The sequence below is a fragment of the Equus przewalskii genome, chromosome 15 (assembly GCF_037783145.1).
Source record: "Equus przewalskii isolate Varuska chromosome 15, EquPr2, whole genome shotgun sequence".
In the NCBI taxonomy this organism is placed as follows: Eukaryota; Metazoa; Chordata; class Mammalia; order Perissodactyla; family Equidae; genus Equus; species Equus przewalskii.
The window spans coordinates 4,926,060-4,940,812 of NC_091845.1; the positions used below are offsets into that span (position 1 = coordinate 4,926,060).

Genomic DNA, 14,753 nt, shown 5'->3' on the forward strand with positions numbered 1-14,753 from the left:
TGCGTGGCCAGATATCAAATGATTCTACACAGGAGAGTGTGATTCTGCTGGAGACTGTTCTGTTGTTGGAGAAGCATCTGATTTCTGTGGCTTGGATGAGGGGAAATAGACGACTATACATTTCCTTCTGGCTGGCCCGAGGTGTATTCTCTTGACCTAGTGCAGCGCTTACATCTGCAGTAGCCTGTAGGGTGACAACACCTTGAGTGCTTGCTGCTCCCTGCTCTGGTGTCATTTCACTCTTGGGAGATATGGGAGGCGGGACCCTGTAGAGGGGAACCTTAAAGGTTTCCCTTAATTACTTTCAGCCACTCGTGCATTAAAAAGTCTTTCCCTCCAAGATCTGGGTTTTTTTTAACAACAAGGCACTTGAGAATATCTGGTCTACCATACTGTCAGAACAAAAAAATCCATATTACATTTTTGGTTAAAAAAATTAAAAAAAGAAGAATCTCTCTCTTCCACTCCAGAGTCCCCCATCAACATCTCCGCCATTGGCGTGGACTCTCCTTACCAGCTTATCTACGAACCTGCTACTGGCTGTCTGAGCTTTTCCCTCTCAACTGGAAGGGAAGTCAAGAAGAAAACAGGTAACAGTGGTTTCCAGCAAGACCTCTTGACCCATCTTCAGGGGTGGAGAAGGGGGTGGGGAGGGGGCTAGAAGATTCCCTGAGTAGGTTCATGGGTTGGTTTGACTTAGTTTTCTGATAGGAATGATATATAGCTCCCCTGGCTGGAGACTCAGCAGCTATCGACACAGGTTCTTTCCCGTGAAAGCTGATACGTCTCAACCAGTCATTCCACAGGGCAGTCTCCTGGTTTGAATGCTTATACGCCCTCCATTCCTGGTGAGGTGGTTCCCCTCTACTGGGACAACACCCCTATCGAACCCTCATCTCCCACCTCCTACAATATCCCAAACTCACCCTATCTGCTCAGAGAGAGATCTGTGTTGCCCATACTCACACAGCAAGTAGGAGAACCAGTATCTGAAGAGAGGTGTTTGCACACTAAACCTAACAGTGTCCCAAACTAGGCCAGTTCGTGCAGGCAGAAAACAAAGACAGAAGGCATTCATTCCTATGCTATTGAGAAAGACACACAACAGAAAGAAACGCTTAAGGGAAAGAACCGGTGGCAGATGAGACCAAACAATATGGCAACAACTGTGCAGCCAGAAGCTCAGGGGAGAGAGAAGTTGGAGCTGGAGAGGGCAGGGCAAGACTTCATGGAACTTCCAGGGCCCCCAGGCTATGATGGCAGAGTGGTGAAATGGGGTAGGTGGGGGAGGACTGTATTTGCAAAGAGATGGTGGGAGGATCCACATAAGGTGGGAATGCTCAAAGGCTGTCCAATTGATTCCCACGGACACTGGAGGTAAGGCTGGAAGTTGAGAAGTTTGGATCTTATTCCTGACCCCGCCCCGACTGGCTGTGTGATTTCCCTTCCTCCAGGCCTCACCCTCTGTATCAAACTGATCCTATATGCTTTCAATCAGTGAACAAATGTGTACTGAATAGTTGCTAGTTGTCAGTCACTGTCCTAAATGCTGGGGGCACACATGTGGACTCTAAGACAAAGAATGCCTTCCCTGATAGAGTTGACAGCCTCAGCTTCCCTGCATGGAGTGGATTCAGCTGCCCCCTCTCGTTTCCCTGGCTCCATTACCTCTACAATACGTTTTCTTTCATTGTTCAATAACCCATAGAATCATTTCTGATATCCCATTTGGTGTGCTCCTGGTTTTATCTTCTCCCCTCCTGAGCTGGCCCTAAATTGACACAGTTCCTTTGAAGGAAAACTACCCCACTAAGATACAATTGTTATGATCTTGTTGCAAAAAATTGCACTAGGATGTGTGCTCAGTGGTGCTGCATTTCTTTTAGGTTCTTGATAGTGTTTGGGATTACTCTTACACGTGCATGCTAGGATGGGTGGTTAACCTTCCCTAATGGTATATAGTAACCATGTGTCCTCTCTTGCCCAGGAATGTCCCAGTTTATGTTTATCATCCTGACATAACTATTAATTATCCCCATTCTCACTCTAGGGACTTCCCCAGTTGGGACAATATATTGTAGTGTATTGAGTCACTTTGGGTTTGGGACTTGCACTATCTGTTCCATGTACACGTGCTATCACACCTCACCAGCTGGCCCCCTTTGCAGGTACAGGACCAGGCAGACTTGGAACACACAGGCTCCAGGAGTTGGGCCTACTCCATGAGGAGACAACAACTGTTTCTGGAAAGTAGCCCAAATTTACGAAATAGAACTGAGAGAAGTCTGTTGTCTTGAGGCCCCAAGGCAACCAGGGGCAGGCCAGACATGGATGCTCAGGCTAGTAGATGTTTCATGAGTTCAGCCAGCTGGTAGCTGGGCCTCAGGGTTGTCTCTGGTCTCTGGTGGTGGGAGGAATGGGGGAAGGGACCAGGAACCATTCAGGGTGGCAGATACCAGAGGTGGTACCCAAGCACCACTGGAAACCCCCAAGACTTGGCTGACAGTGAGGAAGTCTCCATTCTTCGGCCTTCAGGGCTCAGCTGGAGCCTGAACAATGCCCTTGGCCTGAAGCCAGGTTTCATTCTTGAGACCAAGGTGAAGTTGAGCCTTCATATATCAAGGGAGAGCAAGTGGATCCAGCCAGGTAGGCAGCAGAGGCTAGGAAGCAGGCAGGACCTGAATAGATGCCTTTGGAACTTCTGTCATGGAGGATCACCTCCACGATTTCATGTCACCAAATCCTCATACCACCTAACACTTGCCACAGGAGATCACTGTGAAAATAAGTGCAATAAGCACAAAACATCTCCATCCACAGATTTGAGCAGGCAGAAGAAAGGATCAGTGAACTTGAAGATAGGACAATGGAAATTATTGAATCTGAAGAAGAGAAAGAAAAGATTGAAAAAAAATGAACAGGGCCTAAGGGACACCATCAAGAGGAATAACATATGCATTTTGGGAGTCCCAGAAGGAGAAGAGAGAGAGAAAGGGACAGAGAGAATATTTGAATAAATAATGGCTAAAAACTTCCCCATTTTTTTGATGAAAGACATAAATATAAACATCAAAGAAGCTTAACAAACTCCAAGTAAGATGAACTCATAGAGACCCACACAAGACACATTATAATCAAACTTTTAAAAGACAAAGAATCTTGAAAGCAGCAAGAGAAAAGCAAGTTGTTACTACAAGAAATACGCAATAAGATTATCGGTAGATTTCTCTTCAGAAACTTTGGAAGCCAGAAAGCACTGGGCCAGCATACAGTATGTGCCATTTAATGACATTTCAGTCAATGACAGACTGCATATGTGACAGTGGTCCCATAAGATTAGTACCATATAGCCTAGGTGTGTAGTAGGCTTTACCATCTAGGTTTGTGTAAGTACATTCTATGTTGTTGGCAAAATGACAAAATCACCTAATGATGCCTTTCTCAGAATATATCTCTGTCATTAAGCAGTGCGTGACTGTATTCAAAGTGCTAAAGGAAAAAAATTGTCAACCAAGAATCCTATATTCAGCAAAACCGTCCTTTAAAAGTGAGGGAGATGTTAAGACATTCCAAGATAAAAAAAAAAACCTGAGGGAATCCGTGCCCACTAGGCCTCCTCTGCAGATCTTATGGGAGTCCTGCAAGGTGAAATGAAAGGACACTAGATATATCTCAAAGCCATATGGAGAAATAAAGATCTCAATAAACGTAAACACATGGGCAATTATAAAAGCTAGTATTATTGTGACAATGGTTTGTAACTGCATTTTTTGTTTCCTACATGATTTGAAAGACTAATACATTTAAAGAAAAAATATTATTAGTGTAAGAGCTACGATTACTGTAACTTTGGCTTTTAACTGCAAATCTTGATTTCTACATAATTTAAAAGACTAATACATTTAAAAGATTTGTGAGTTTATGTTGGTGGGCACATAATATATAAAGATGTAATTTTATGACATCAACAACTAAAAGAGCTAGGAACAAGGGTGTAAAGGAGGAGAATTTTTGTATGTTATTGAGTTAAGCTGGTGAAAATTCAAATTAGAGTGTTATAACTTTAGGATGTTAAATATAATTCCCATGGTAACCCCAAAGAAAATGGTTATACACAAAAAAGAAAATGAGAAAGGAATTGAAAGATTTCACTACAAAAATTCAACTCAACACAAACAAGACAGTAATGCAGGAAATGAGGGACAAAAACTACAAGGCATATAGAAAACACATAGCACAGTGACAGATGTCCCTCATTATCAGTAATTACTTTAAATACAAATGGATTAAACTTTCCAATCAAAAGACAAATTGGCAGAATGGATAAAAACACATGATCCAACTATATGCTGTCTACAAGAGATTCACTTGAGATCCAAAGACACAAACAGGTTGAACGTGAAAGGATGGAAAAAGATATTCCATACAAATAGTAACCAAAAGAGAATAGGTGTGGCTATGCTAATATCAGACAAAATGACTTTAAATCAAAAAAAGTTACAAATGACAAAGAAGGACATTATATATTAATTAAAGCTTCAATACGGCAAGAAGATAAAACAATTGTAAACGTTTATGCACCTAATGACAGACCAGGAAAATACATGAAGCAAAAACTGACAGATTAAAGACAGAAATAGAAAGTTTTACAATAATAGTTGGAAACTTCAGTACCCTATTCACAGTAATGAAAAAAACAACTAGAGAGAAAATAAATAAGGAAATAGAGCTCTTATATAACACAATAAACTAACTAGCTCTAACAGACACATACAGAACGCAAACAGCAAAACAGAATACACTTGAGAAAACTCAGGTGCACGTAGGACATTTTTCAAGATAGATCATGTATTAGCCCACAAATTAAGTCTTAATAGATTGAAATGCATAGATACCATACAAAGTATCTTCTCTGACCACAATGGGATGAGGTTAGAAATCAATAACAGAAGGAAAACTGGAAAATTCACAAAATTGTGAAAATTAAATGACACACTCTTAAACAACCAACAGATCATAGAAGAAATCACAGGGGAAATTAGAAAATACTTAGAGATGAATGAAAATGAAAACACAACATACCAAAACTTATGGCATGCAGTGAAAGTGGTACTAAAGGAGAAATTTATAGTTATAAATGCTTACATTAAAAGGCAAGAAAGATCTCAAATAAACAACCTAACTTTACAACTTAAGGAAGTAGAAAAAGAAGAGGAAACTAAACCCAAAGCTAGCGGAAGGAAATGATAAAGATTAGAGCAGAGAGAAATGAAACGGAGAGTAAACAAAACAGTAGAGAAAATGAGTGAAACCAAGAGTTGATTATTCAAGAAGATCAACAGATCAGTTGACAAACTTTTAGCTAGATCAACTAAGAAAAAAAGAGAGAAGACTCAAATTACTAAAATGAATTGAAAGTGGGGACACTACTTCTGATTCTACAGAAATAAAAACGATCATAAGAGAGTGCTGTGAACAATTGTACACCTACAAATTAGATAACCTACATGAAGTGAACAGATTCCTAGAAACACAAAACCTACCAAGATTAAATCCTGAAGAAATAAATATTTGAATAGACTTATAAATAATAAGGAGATTGAATGAGTAATCAAAAATTTCCCAAGAAAGAAAAACCCTGGACCTGAATGAATTCTACCAAATATTTAAAGAACTAATGCCAATCATTCTCAACCTTTTCCATGAAATTGAAGAGAGAACACTTCCCAACTCATTCTATGAGGCCAGCATTACCCTGATACCAGAACTAGACAAAGACGCTACACGAAAAGAAAACTACAGACCAATATCCCTTATGAACATTGATGCAAAAATCCTCCATGAAATACTAGCAAACAGAATTCAACAGCATATTAAAAGGATTATACACCATGACACCAGGTGGGATTTATTCCTGAAATGCAAGGATGGTTCAACATACATAAACTCAATCAATGTAATACAGCAGTTAACACAATGAAGGAAAAAACCCCCCACATGATCGTCTTAATTGCCACAGACAAAGCATTTGACAATTCAACACCCTTTCCTGATAAAAACACTCAACAAACTAAAAGTAGAAGGAAACTACCGTCACATAATAAAAGTCATATATGAAAAACCCACAGCAAACATCATATTCAATGGTGAAAGACTGAAAGCCTTTCCTCTAAGATCAGGAACAAAGGCAATGACACCTGCTTTCACCATTTCTATTCAACATAATGCTAGAAGTTCTAGCCAGAGAAATTAGATAAGAAAAGCAATAAAATGCATCCACATTGGAAAGGAAGAATTAAAATTATCTCTGTTTGCAGATGATATGATCTTATATGTAGAAAACCCGAAAGATTCCACGAAAAAACTCTTAGAACTAGTAAATGAATTCAGCAAAGTAGCTGGATACAAACTCAACACACAAAAATCAGTTGCATTTCTATACACAAACAATGAACAAGCTGAAAAGGACACTACAAAAACAATTCCATTTACAATAGTATAAAAAGAATAAAATACTTAGGAATTAACTTAATCAAGGAGGCGAAAGACTTGTACGATGAAAACTATACAACATTGTTGAAAGAAATTAAAGAAGACAAATAAATGGAAGCATCCCATGTTCATGGATCGGAAGACTTAATATTGTTAGCACATCAGTGCTATTCAGAGACAGCTACAGATTCAGTGCAATCCTTATCAAAATCCCAGTGATGTTTTTTGCAGAAATAGAAAAATTCATCCTAAAATTCATATGGAAACTCAGGGGACCCCCAAATAGCCAAAACAATCTTGAAAAAGAACCAGACTGGAGGACTCACACTTCTTGATTTCAAAACTGACTACAAATCTACAATAATCAAAGCAGTGTGGCATCGGCATTAAGACAGATGTATAAACCAGTGAAATAGACTGGAGACCTCAAAAATAAATCTTTGCGTGTGTGGTCAAATTATTTTTGACAAGAGTGCCAGGAGAATTCAGTGGAGAAACGACAGTCTTTTCTACAAATGATGCTGGGAAACCTGTATATCCACATGCAAAAGAATGAAGTGGGTCCTTACCAACACCATATACAAAAATTAACTCAAAATGGATCAAGGACCTAAATATACGAAGTAAAACAATAAAACTCTTAGAAGAAAACATAGGATAAAAGCTTCGTCACCTTGGATTTGGTGATGATTTCTTGGATATGACACCAAAGGTACAGGCAACAAAAGAAAAAATAGACTAAAAATAGACTGCATGAACATTTTCAAAGTTTATGCATCAAAAGGCACTGTCCACAGAGTAGAAAGGGAGCCCACAGAATAGGAGAAAATATTTGCATATCATATATCTGATAAAGGATTGATACCCATAATATATAGAGAACTTCTAAAACTCAACCACAACAAACAACCTGATTCAAATATGGGCGAAGGACTTGAATAGACATTTCTCCAAAGAAGATAAGCAAATGGCAATAAGCACAGGAAAAGATGCTCAACATCACTAATCATTAGGGAAAGGCAAGTCAAAACTACAACGAGATACTACCTCACCCCCGGTAGGATGTCTACTATCAAAAAAACAGAAAGCAACAAGAGCTGGAGAGGATGTAGGAGAAGTTGGAAACCTTGTGCACTGCTGGTGGGAAGGTAAAATGGTGCAGCCACTGTGGAAAACTCTACGGGAGTTCCTCAAAAGATTAAAAATGGAATTACCATAAGATCCAGAAATTCCACCTCTGGGTATATACTCAAAAGAATTGAGGGGCTGGTCCAGTGGCATAGTGGTTACATTCAAGCATTCTACTTCAGCTGCCCAAGGTTTGTGGGTTCGGATCCTGGGCACAGACATACACGCTGCTTGTCAGGCCATGCTGTGGCGGCATCCTGCATACAAAATAGAAGAAGATTGGCACAAATGTTAGCTTAGTGACAGTCTTCCTCAAGCAAAAAGAGGAAGATTGGCGACAGATGTTAGCTCAGGGCCAACCTTCCTCGCCAAAAAAAAAAAAAAAATTGAAAGCATAATCTTGAAGAGATATTTGCACATCCATCTTCATAGCAGCATTATTCACAATAGCTCAAATGTGGAAGCAACCCAAGCATCCATCAGTGGATGAGTGCATCAAGAAAATGTGGTCTATACATGCAATAGAATATTACTAAGACTTAAAAAGGAAGGAAATTCTGATACATACTACAACATGGATGAAGCTTGAGGACATTATGCTGCATGAAATAAGCCGGTGACAAAAAGGCAAATGCTGTATGGTTCTACTTAGAGTAGTCAAAACTATAAAGCCAAAAGGTAGAACAGTGGTTGCCACCAGGGCCCGGGGGGAGTGGAGAATGGAGAGTTATTGTTTAATGAGTAGAGAGTTTTAATTTTACAAGAAGAAAAGAGCTGTAGAGATGGATGGTGGTGATGGCTATACAACAATGTGAATGTATTTCATACGACTGAAGTGTACGCTTAAAAATGATTAAGATGGTTAGGACCAGCCTGTGGCTGAGTGGTTAAGTTCGTGCACTCTGCTTTGGTGGCCCGGGGTTCCCCAGTTTGGATCCTGGGCGCTGACCTGGCATCGCTCATCAGGCCGTGCTGAGGTGGCGTCCCACATAGAAGAATTAGAAGGATATACTACAACTAGGACACACAACTATGTCCTAGGGAACTTTGGAGAGGAAAAAAACAAAGGAAGATTGACAACAGATGTTAGCTCAGGGCCAATCTTCCTCACCAAATAAATAAATAAATGATTAGGATGGTAAATTTTTATGTGTATTTTACCACAGTTATTTAAAAAAATTGCAGTGCAAGTCTCAATCGACACACTGCCCTCTGCAGAAGGCCTGAGATCAGCCAACGCCAGGGCAGTGCTGACCCCCTGGGACATTTTGTCTTTGATCAGAGGTATCAGAAGGGAATCACTTCAGCGTCCGTGGCAGCCACGTCTGTGCTCTGCTCACTAGAACTAGTCTGGCAAACACAGCTGGATTCGCCACTCTGCACGGTCTGTTCCTGACGCAGGCTCAGTGGACTCACAGAGCGATGTCTCTGTTTCATGAGTGACCTGCCCGGGAAGCATAAACAATTCCCCAATTAGTTTGATTCTCAGGCGGTGCCGCTGTCCTGCTCTCCCCACCGCTCACCCTCGGGTGGACACAGCATCTGGGGAGACCATTTTCTAAAAGCCCTCCATAACGTCTTCATCTCCAATTACAGGGAAATTGAAAAATGTGGAAGAGCCCACCACACCGCCCCGCCACCGAGGCCCCGGGACCTCTGCCTCTGACAGCACCCAGCTCAGCGACCCCTGCCCCGAGGCCCGGGGGAAGCTGCAGGAGTTGTGTCGCCGTATGTGAGCACCTCAGTGGTGGGGGTGGATGGGAGAGGATGGCGTGGGCAGCAGTCGCCTGTGTGTGCCTGAAATCATGGAAGTGTCTGAGGGGAAGTCTCGGCTACCCAGGGCCCCCAATGACAGGGACAGGGGTGGCCGTCCCTCGCACGCATGCATGTCCCCAGTCCTTTCCCACTCACAGTCCTTTTCAGTCCTTACTACAACCTTATGGGGAAGAGGGGACGGGTGCCCATTTTGCTGATCAGGAAACTGAGGCAGCCCGAGCAGGAGGGTAAGGCATGGCGTGAGGTCCCACAGCTTGGTGGTCTTTGCTCTTCGTCTCCTCACCAGTGATGCCCCTTTGCAGAGCTTCTTACCGTTTGCAGCCTTTGTGCCCTGAATGTTTATTTCTTAACATAGTTTGTCAGATATTCTCCTACAGAAAAGAGAAGCACCTCTGAAAACAAACGAAAAACAGTGACATGGGTGATAAGTGACATTTATGATTTGGCAGGTCCCCAAATCCTAGCAAGTTAGTCTGCATTTCTCCGAAGGCCCAGACCACGGGCTGTAAAGGATTTAAAACCTAGTCACATCTAAGCCGTGTATGTCGTGGGCTTCCTGGACCATTGAGTACTTTTGCAGCTACAGAACGCGGATAGAGGGCAGCCACTCCGTGTGCCCCTTACTGTAACGCTCTGGATGGGAGCTCTCTTTCCTGTAACCTCAGAACTGGGGAGGGAGCGAAGCCTCCAGCCCCCCAAGGCCCCGTTTCTGCACACACTCCCTCTCTATAGGTCCTCACCCCAGCACTGAAGGTGGAAATCCGGCGAGGACTGGGCTCAGAGGGGTCCCCTGAAATACTACCTTTAAGGATGAAGGGGACGGGGTGGGGACAGGGGTACTTTGGGGATGGGGAAATGGATGGGAGTCTTGGGAGCTGGGGCGGGGCTGGAGGGAGCCGCCCTGGTGAGTGAGAGCCAAGTAGCTAGAAGGTTTGTTGGTCTCCTTCCCTGCAGAGAAGCCGAGAGGGCCGCATGGAAAGAGAGGAATCTCTCCTACCCCGTGATCTTACGCAACTACAGGGCAAATATACCCTCTCATTCATTGACGGGCCTGAAAGGAGACGTTCAGCCCCTGAGCTCCCATCCCGCTCACCCCCTTGGTGCTCACACTTCCACTCCCGCCCCCCACCACCCTGCCTCCCACCATCCTCACTTCAACCGGCAGTCACAGGACATCAAGTCAGCCAAGAAGGTCAGCAAGTTGCATTACACTTTCTATGATGGGTCCTCCTTCGTTTAGTATCCTTTTATTTGGTGCCACCCTTTCTCCCCAGCAACTCCGCCCCTGAGAACTCCCAGGTTTGAAAAAGCCTCAGTATTTACTTTGGCTTTTATTTTGTTTTTTCCCCCAGTTATTTGACTGAGGTCATAATGGTTTATAACACTGTGTAATTTCAGGTGTACATTATTTATTTATCAGTTTCTGTATAGACTGCATTGTGCTCACTGCCAATAGTCTAGTTTTTATCTGTCACCATATAAATGTGCCCCTTTACCCCTTCGCCACCCCCAACTCCCTTCCCCTCTGGTGACCACTAATCTGTTCTTTTTCTCCATGTGTTTGTTTATCTTCCACAGATGAATGAAATCATGCACTGTTTGTCTTTCTCTGTTATTTCACTTAATGTAATACCCTCAAGGTTCATCCATGTTGTTGCAAATGGGACAATTTTGCCTTTTTTATGGCTGAATAATATTCCATTGTTATATATATATATATATATATATATATATATATATATATATATATATATATATATATACACCACGTCTTCTCTATCCATTCATCAGTCGATAGGCACTTGGGTTGCTTCCACGTCTTGGCTATTGTGAATAATGCTTCAGTGAACATAGGGGTGACTAAGTCTCTTTGAATTGTTGATTTCAAGTTCTTTGATAAATACCCAGTGGTGGGATAGCTGGGTGATATGGTATTTCTGTTTTTAATTTTTTGATAAATCTCCATACTCTTTTCCACAGTGGCTGCACCAGTTTGCATTCCCAACAGCAGTGTAAGAGGATCCCCTTTTCTCCACACCCTCTTAACATTTGTTATTTTTTGTCCTGTTAATTATAGCCATTCTAACAGGTGTAAGGTGATATCTCATGTAGTTTTTTTTTTTTTTTAAGGAAGATTAGCCCTGAGCTAACATCTGCTGCCAATCCTCCTCTTTTTGCTGAGGAAGACTGGCCCTGAGCTAATATCCGTGCCCGTCTTCCTCTACTTTATATGTGGGACGCCTACCACAGCATGGCTTAGCCAAGCGGTGCCATGTCCACACCCGGGATCCGAACCGGTGAACCTGGGGCCGCCAAGAAGAGGAATTTGCAAACTTAACTGCTGTGCCCCCGGGCCAGCCCCTCATTGTGGTTTTGATTTGCATTTCCCTAGTAATAAGTGATGTTGAACATCTTTTCATGTGCCTGTTGGCCATCTGTATAGCTTCTTAGCAAAAATGTCTGTTCAGATCCGCTGCCCATTTTTTGATTGGGTTGCTTGTTTTGTTTGTTTTTGAGTTGTATGAGATCTTTATATATTTTGGAAATTAACCCCTTATCAGATACATGATTTGCCAATATTTTCTCCCAGTTGGTGGGTTGTCTTTTCATTTTATTCCTGGTTTCCTTTGCCTTTCAAAAGTTTTTTCAGTCTGATATAGTCCCCTTTGTTTGTTTTTTCTTTCCCTTGCCTGAGCAGACATGGTTTTCGAAAAGATGCTGCTAAGACCAGTGTCAAAGAGTGTGCTGCCTATATTTTCTTCTAGGAATTTTATGGTTTCACGTCTTACCTTCAAGTCTTTAATCCATTTTGAGTTAATTTTTGTGTCTGGTGTAAGATAATGGTCTACTTTCATTCTTTTGCATGTGGCTGTCCAATTTTCCCAACACCATTTACTGAAGAGGCTTTCCTTTCTCCATTGTATGTTCTTGGCTCCTTTGTTGAAGATTACCTGTCCATAGATGTGTGGTTTTATTTCTGGGCTTTCTGTTCTGTTCCATTGATCAGTGTGTCTGTTTTGTGCCAGTACCATGCTGTTTTGATTACTGTAGCTTTGTACTACATTTTGAAGTCAGGGATTGTGATGCCTCCAGTTTTGTTCTTTTTTCTCAGGATTGCTTTTGGCTGTTCTGCATCTTTTCTCCTTCCATACGTTTTAAGATTCTTTGTTCTATTTCTGTGAAGAATGTCATTGGGATTCTGATCAGGATTGCATTGAATCTGTGGATTGCTTTAGGTAGTATGGACATTTTAATTAGGTTTATTCTTCCAATCCGTGAGCATGGAATATGTCTCCATTTCTTTACGTCCTCTTTGATTTCTTTGAACAATGTCTTATAGTTGTCAGTGTATAGGTCTTTCACCTCCTTGGTTAAGTTTATTCCTAGATATTTTATTCTTTTTGTTGCAATTGTAAATGGTATTGTTTTCTTTTGTTTGTTTTTGTTTTTTAAAAATTTTAAAAATTGTGTTAACATTGGTTTATAACATTATATAAATTTCAGGTGTACATCATTATATTTTGATTCCTGTGTAGATTACGTCGTGTTGGCCACCCAAAGACTAATTGCAATCCATCATCACACACATGTGCCTAGGCACCCCTTTTGCCCTCCTGCCTACTCGCTTCCCCTCTGGTAACCACCAATCCAGTCTCTGTCTCTCTGTGATTGTTTGTTGTTTTTATCTTCGACTTATTAGTGAGATCATACAGTATTTGGCTTTTTCCCTCTGACTTATTCTGCTTAGCATAATACCTTCAATGTCTATCCGTGCTGTCACAAACGGCCAGATTTCATCGTTTCTTATGGCTGAGTAGAATTCCATTGTGTGTATATACCACATCTTCTTTATCCATTCGTTCCTTGGTGGGCATTTAGGTTGCTCCCAAGTCTTGGTTATAGTGAATAATGCTGCAATGAATATGGGGTACATGTATCTTCATGTGTTCATGTTTTCATGTTTTTTGGATAAATACCCAGCAGTGGAATAGCTGGATGGTATGATAGTTGTATTCTTAATTTTTTGAGGAATCTCCTTACTGTTTTCCAGAGTGACTGCACCAGTTTGCACTCCCACCAGCAGTGTACGAGGGTTCCCTCCTCTCCACATCCTCTCCAACACTTGTTGTTTCCTGACTTGTTAATTATAGCCATTCTGACGGGTGTGAGGTGATATCTCATTGTAGTTTTGATTTGCATTTCCTTGACAGTTAATGATGGTGAGCATCTTTCCATGTGCCCATTGACCATCTGTATATCTTCTTTGGAGAAATGTCTGTTCAGATGTTTTGCCCATTTTTAAATTTGACTGTTAGTTTTTTTGTTGTTCAAATGTATGAGTTCTTCATATATTTTGGATATTAATCCCTTGTCAGATATGTGGTTTGCAAATATCTTCTCCTAATTGTTAGGTTGTCTTTTCCTTTTGTCGATGGTTTCCTTTGCTGTGCAGAAGCTTTTTAGTTTGATGTAATCCCATTTGTTTATTTTTTCTATTGTTTCTCTTGCCCAGTCAGACATGGTATTTGAAAATATGCTGCTAAGACCAGTGTCAAAGAGTATACTGCCTGTGTTTTCTTCTAGAAGTTTCATGGTTTCAGGTCTTATATTCAAGTCTTTAATCCATTTTGAGTTAATTTTTGTGTATGATGTAAGACAATAGTCTACTTTCATTCTTTTGCTTGTGGCTGTCCAGTTTTCCCAGCACCATTTATTGAAGAGACTCCTTTCTCTATTGTATGTTCTTGGCTCTCTTGTCGAAAATTAGCTGTCCATAGATGTGTGGGTTTATTTCTGGGCTCTCGATTCTGTTCCATTGATCTGTGTGTCTGTTTTTGTGCCAGTACCATGCTGTTTTGGTTACTATAGCTTTGTAGTGTATTTTGAAATCAGGGATTGTGATGCCTCTGGCTTTGTTCTTTTTTCTCGGGGTTCCTTTGGCTATTTGGGGTCTTGTTCCATATAAATTTTAGGATTCTTTATTCTATTTCTGTGAAAAATGTTGTTGGAACTTTGATAAAGATTGCACTGAATCTGTAGATTGCTTTAGGAAATATGAGCATTTTAACTATGTTAATTCTTCCAATCCAAGAGCATAGAACATCTTCCCATTTCCTTGTGTTTTGAATTTCTTTCAACAATGTTTTCTAGTTTTCAGTGTACAGATCTTTCACCACTTTGGTTAAGTTTATTCCTAGGTGTTTTATTCTTTTTGTTGCGAGTGTAAATGGGACTGTATTCTTAATTTCTCTTTCTGCTACTTCATTGTTAGTGTATAGAAATGCAACTGATTTTTGTATGTTGGTTTTGTATCTTGCAAATTTACTGTATTGATTATTTCTAAAAGTTTTTTGGTG

At 41.0% G+C, this 14,753-nt stretch overlaps 1 protein-coding gene across 2 annotated transcripts in view; it reads left to right on the forward strand.

Annotated features, from left to right (window-relative positions):
• C15H3orf20 (chromosome 15 C3orf20 homolog) overlaps nt 1–14,753 on the forward strand; it is a 90,108-nt gene that overhangs the window by 12,822 nt on the left and 62,533 nt on the right. For both annotated transcript variants that reach the window (XM_070574644.1, XM_070574645.1), the window contains exons 4-6: nt 471–590; nt 9,217–9,352; nt 10,351–10,635. In XM_070574644.1, the coding sequence (XP_070430745.1) occupies nt 471–590; nt 9,217–9,352; nt 10,351–10,635 (541 nt within the window). The remainder of the gene's footprint in view (nt 1–470; nt 591–9,216; nt 9,353–10,350; nt 10,636–14,753) is intronic.